Here is a 4,843-nt window from a genome sequence, read left to right as displayed (position 1 = left end):
GATTCTTAAAGGGACAGGCACACTCTTAAAGGGACAGGCACCCCAAAATGTGCCCCTCCCCCCGGGCTTCTTAAACGCACAGGCACCTCAAAATGTGCCCCCCCACGTTCTTAAAGGGACAGGCACCCTCTTAAAGGGACAGGCACCCTCTTAAAGGGACAGGCACCTCAAAATGTGCCCCCCCAGCTTCTTAAAAGGACAGGCACCTTCTTAAAGGGATAGGCACATCAAAATGTGCCACCCCCCCCGGATTTTTAAAGGGACAGGCACCCCAAAAAGTGACATCCCCAGCTTCTTAAAGGGACAGGCAGCCTCTTAAAGGGACAGGCACGCTGTAAAAGAACCAGGTACCTTCTTAAAGGAACAGGTACCATCTTAAACAGACAGCTACCCTCTTAAAGGGCCAAGCACCCTCAATTTCCCTTCGGCCCCCCACTCCCAAGGTTTTTAAAGGGCCAGATACCCTCTTAAAGGGCCAGGCACCCCCAACCCTGCCCCCACCTTCTTAAAGGGCCGGGCACCCCCAACCCGCGCCGTCTTAAAGGGCCAGCTCCCCACTTTAGGGGGGGCGGGGCTCGCTCCGAGGGGGCGGGGCTGCCCTTAAAGGGCCAGCGCTCACCGCTGTCGCTGCCGGCGCCGTCTCGGGGGTCCCCCAGGCCCTTGTCGGGGGCGCGGCCCCCCCGCAGCGTCATCGACAGCTGCCGCTTGATCTTCTTCATCCGGTCCATGGCCCTGCCCTGCGGGGACAGCGAGCGGGCACAGCTGGGCACAGCTGGGGTCACGGCACACCTGAGCACACCTGGGCACAGCCGGGCACACCTGGGGTCACTGCGCACCTGAGCTGGGGCACACCTGGACACAGCTGGGCACACCTGGGTTATGAGGACACGCCCCCCGCTGGGGTGGGGAGGGGTCTCGGGGGGCGGGGACTGTTTGGGACCCTCCCCTACACTCCCCAGCGGGGAAATGGGGGAGGGGATTCCCTTTGGGGAACCCCCAGCTGCAGTGACGTCACAGCCAGCCTGGAAACCCCTCCCCCAACTCCATCTGTGCCACCCTGGCCCCGCCCCTCCCCCACACCCACCAACCCCCAGTGACCCCTCCCCCAGACCGAGGGGGCGGGGACAAACCCAAAGAGGCTCCGCCCCTTTTGGGGACTCCGGGGTTACTCCGGGTTTACTCCGCAGCCCCGAACGGGAGCGGGCGGCTCCGGGGTTACTCAGGGGTCACTCAGGGGTTACTCAGGGGTTACTCTGAGCTTACTTGGGGGTTACTCCAGTGTCAGAACAGGAGGTCCCAATGGTACCTCAAGGTTACTCAGCAGTTACTCAGGGGTTACTCCAGCGTCAGGAGGTTCCAGTGGTACCTCGAAGTTACTCAGGGGTTACTCAGGGGTTACTCCAGCGTCAGAACAGGAGGTCCCAGTGGTACCTGGAGGTTACTCAGGGGTTACTCAGCAGTTACTCAGGGGTTACTCCAAGTTTACCCACAGGGTACTCCATTACTGCCCTGCAGTCACTCCAGGTTTACTACAGGGTTACTCCAGGTACTCCAGGTTTACTCCTGGTACTCCAGGGTACTCTGGGTACTCCAGGGTTACTCCAGGGTTACTCCAGGGTTACTCCAGGGTTACTCCCAGCACCCTCCCCCCTGCTGACAGGGCCCTCACAGTTTACTCATCAACTACTCCGGGGTTACTCCCAGCTCCATGCCCTGTGCCACACCCCTCCCCCACACCGCCTTTACACGCACGTTACTCCAAGGTGTAAAAAATCTGCTTTACTCCAAGTTTACACACAGCTTACACCGAGATGTAAAAACTCCGCTTCACTCCTGTTTTACACAAGGGTTACTCCCCGGTGTAAAAACTCTGCTTCACTCCATATTTACACACAGGTTACTCCAAGGTTTAAAACCTCAGTTTTACTCCAAGGTGTAAATGCTCCACTTTACTCCAAGTTCACACACAGTTTACTCCCAGGTGTAAAAGCTCCGCTTTACTACAGGTTTAGTCCAAGATGTAAAAACTCCATTTTACTCTGTATTTACACCCAGGTTACTCCAAGGTATAAAACCTCTGTTCTACTCCAAGGTGTAAAAAGTCTGCTTTACTCCCAGGTTACTCCCAGGTTACTCTCAGGTGTACAAGTTCCATTTTACTCCACGTTTACTCCCAGGTTACTCCCAGGTGTACAAGTTCCATTTTACTCCGTATTAACACCCAGGTTACTCCCAGGTGTAAAAACTCCACTTTACTCCACGTTTACTCCCAGGTTACTCCCAGGTACAAAACCTCCGTTCTACTCCGAAGTGTATAAACTTCTTTTTACTCCCAGCTTACTCTCGGGTGTACAAGTTCCATTTTACTCCACGTTTACTCCCAGATTACTCCAAGATGTAAAAGCTCCATTTTACTCCATATTTACACCCAGGTTACTCCAAGGTATAAAAACTCCGTTCTACTCCAAAGTGTAAAAACTTCCTTTTACTCCCAGGTTACTCCCAGGTGTAAAAACTCCACTTTACTCCATGTTTACACCCAGGTTACTCCCAAGCATAAAAAACTCCATTTTACTCTATATTTACACCCAGGTTACTCCAAGGTGTAAAAACTCCGTTCTACTCCAAGTTGTAAAAACTTCCCTTTACTCCCAGGTTACTCCCAGGTGTACAAGTTCCATTTTACTCCACGTTTACTCCCAGGTTACTCCCAGGTGTAAAAACTCCACTTTACTCCACGTTTACTCCCAGGTTACTCCCTGTAAAACCTTCCTTTTACTCCCAGGTTACTCTCGGGTGTACAAGTTCCATTTTACTCCGTATTTACACCCAGGTTACTCCCAGGTGTACAAGTTCCATTTTACTCCATATTTACACACAGGTTACTCCAAGGTATAAAAACTCCGTTCTACTCCAAAGTGTAAAAACTCCATTTTACTCCCAGGTTACTCCCACGTGTACAAGTTCCATTTTTCTCCATGTTTACTCCCAGGTTACTCCCAGGTGTAAAAACTCCACTTTACTCCACGTTTACTCCCAGGTTACTCCCAGGTACAAAACCTCCGTTCTACTCCGAAGTGTAAAAACTTCTTTTTACTCCCAGCTTACTCTCGGGTGTACAAGTTCCATTTTACTCCACGTTTACTCCCAGATTACTCCCAGGTGTAAAAACTCCATTTTACTCCGTATTTACACCCAGGTTACTCCCAGGTGTACAAGTTCCATTTTACTCCACGTTTACTCCCAGGTTACTCCCAGGTGCCCCAGCTCCGCTCCACTCCGGCCTTCCTCCCAGCTGAGGGGGCGGGGCCAGCGCAGGTGGGCGGCTCCATCAGGGCTCAGAGGTCACGGGGGGCTCCTGCAGCCCCTGCAGCTCCCGCAGGCCCTGGGGGAGGGCAGAGCGTCGGGGGCGTGGCCAGAAGAGAGGGGGCGTGGCCAGCAGGTGGTGGGCGTGGCCAGCGGGTGAGGGGGCGGGGTTACCTCCAGCACCAGGCGGATGTGGGCGCGGATCTTGGCCCCGTCGCGCGTCAGGGAATCGCTGAGCCTGAAAGGGGCGGGGCTTTGTGAAGGGCGTGGTTTTCTAAGTGGGTGTGGCCTGATTGGCACAGCGGAGCCACGCCTTTTTCATGGGGTGGGGAAGCCTTTTATGTTGTGGGTGTGGCCTGTGGGGTGTGGGCGTGGCCTGAGAATGGCACTCCTTTTTTGGTCATGGGGTGGAGATGCGATCTCCTTTTATGGGATGGGTGTGGCCAAAGGGGCGGGGTTTGCCCATTCGGATCTGTCTGTGACACCAGGTGAGCACAAAGGGGCGTGGCCTAAGTGGGTGTGGTCCCAAAGGGGCGTGGTCACCTCCTCCCACCCCCAACACAGCAGGAATGGGGCGTGGCATGGTGGGCGTGGCTCCCCAATGAGGTGTGGCCTCGACGGGTGTGGTCCCCAAAAAGGGGCGTGGCCTGTGCTCATGGGGGCGTGGCCAAGGCAGAACGACTGCGGATCACTGCCCAGCACCACAGGGCGTGTCCAGGCGGTGTGGGCGTGGCCGGGGGCGTGTCCAAGGGGCGTGACCGGGGGGGGTCTCACCTCTGCAGGAGGGAGAGGCGGCGCTCCAGGTGCCGAAGGGCCTCGGGCAGCGTCAGCTCCGCGAAGAACCCGAAACCCAGAGCCACGAAAACGCGCCGGGGGTCCGGGCTGGGGGCACGGCCAGGGGAAAAACGGGGTCAGGGGGGTCCTCAGGGGGTTTTTGGGGTGTCCTGGGGGTTGTGGAGGCTCGGGGGAATCGAATTGAGGGGATTTATGGGGTCCCCGGGAGCTCAGAGGGAGTTTTGGGGGGAGTTGGATTTATCCTAAAAGGGAATTGGGGTCCCAAAGGTTCCCAGGTTGGTCCTCGGGAGTTTTGGGGTCACTCAGGGGAGTTTTGGGGTCCCTACAGTGGCCAAGGGGTGAGTTTTAGGGGGGCTGAGGAGGTTTTTGAGGGGTCTGAGGAGGTTTTGGGGAGGTCTGAGAAGGTTTTGTGGGGTCTGAGGAGGTATTTGGGGGGTCTGAGGAGGTTTTTGGGAGTCTGAGGAAGTTTTGGGGGGTCTCGGGAGGTTTTTGGGGGATTTGAGGAGATTTTGGGGGGTCTCAGGATGTTTTTGGGGTCCCTGCCCCACTCACACTTCGGCGCTGACGAAGAAATTGCAGCCGAGATCCACCTGGGTGTGCAGGGGGGCGTCGGCGTCCTGGGGACCCCAAAAACCCCCCGAGACCCCCGGGGTCACACAGAGACCCCAAACACCCCCAGGGACCCCCAAATACCCCAGAGATCCCCAATTACCCCCCAAAATCCCGCCTAACCCCCCCCACA

The 4,843-nt window shown here is 56.2% G+C and overlaps 1 protein-coding gene and 1 long non-coding RNA gene across 7 annotated transcripts in view; one reads left to right on the top strand and one right to left on the bottom strand.

Annotated features, from left to right (window-relative positions):
• The first annotated feature begins 1,779 nt into the window (after nt 1-1,779).
• On the top strand, nt 1,780-3,309 carry LOC121365251. 3 transcript variants are annotated; one of them, XR_005956980.1, is made up of 4 exons: nt 1,780-2,273; nt 2,496-2,751; nt 2,945-3,040; nt 3,248-3,309. It is a non-coding gene; the product is annotated as an uncharacterized LOC121365251 (long non-coding RNA). The 3 variants fall into 3 exon arrangements; XR_005956978.1 differs by lacking the exons at nt 2,945-3,040; nt 3,248-3,309 and adding an exon at nt 2,834-2,882; XR_005956979.1 differs by lacking the exons at nt 2,945-3,040; nt 3,248-3,309 and adding an exon at nt 2,834-2,879 and having other exon boundaries at nt 2,656-2,751.
• The window catches only part of UXT (ubiquitously expressed prefoldin like chaperone), a 2,502-nt gene continuing 902 nt past the window's right edge, over nt 3,244-4,843 (bottom strand). For 2 of the 4 annotated variants that reach the window (XM_041489283.1, XM_041489286.1), the window contains exons 3-6: nt 4,654-4,691; nt 4,081-4,188; nt 3,481-3,544; nt 3,244-3,385 (exon numbers count right to left, since the gene is read on the bottom strand). In XM_041489283.1, the coding sequence (XP_041345217.1) occupies nt 3,332-3,385; nt 3,481-3,544; nt 4,081-4,188; nt 4,654-4,691 (264 nt within the window). In that variant the 3' untranslated portion in view covers nt 3,244-3,331. Of the gene's footprint in view, nt 3,386-3,480; nt 3,545-4,080; nt 4,189-4,653; nt 4,719-4,843 lie in introns of all 4 variants that reach the window. The other 2 variants (XM_041489284.1, XM_041489282.1) reach the window with 1 other exon arrangement.

Source organism: Pyrgilauda ruficollis, unplaced genomic scaffold (assembly GCF_017590135.1).
Source record: "Pyrgilauda ruficollis isolate IOZ18807 unplaced genomic scaffold, ASM1759013v1 scaffold913, whole genome shotgun sequence".
Taxonomy (NCBI): Eukaryota; Metazoa; Chordata; class Aves; order Passeriformes; family Passeridae; genus Pyrgilauda; species Pyrgilauda ruficollis.
The sequence above is the reverse complement of the archived record's forward strand: the minus strand, read 5'-3'. Positions and strand labels throughout refer to the sequence as shown.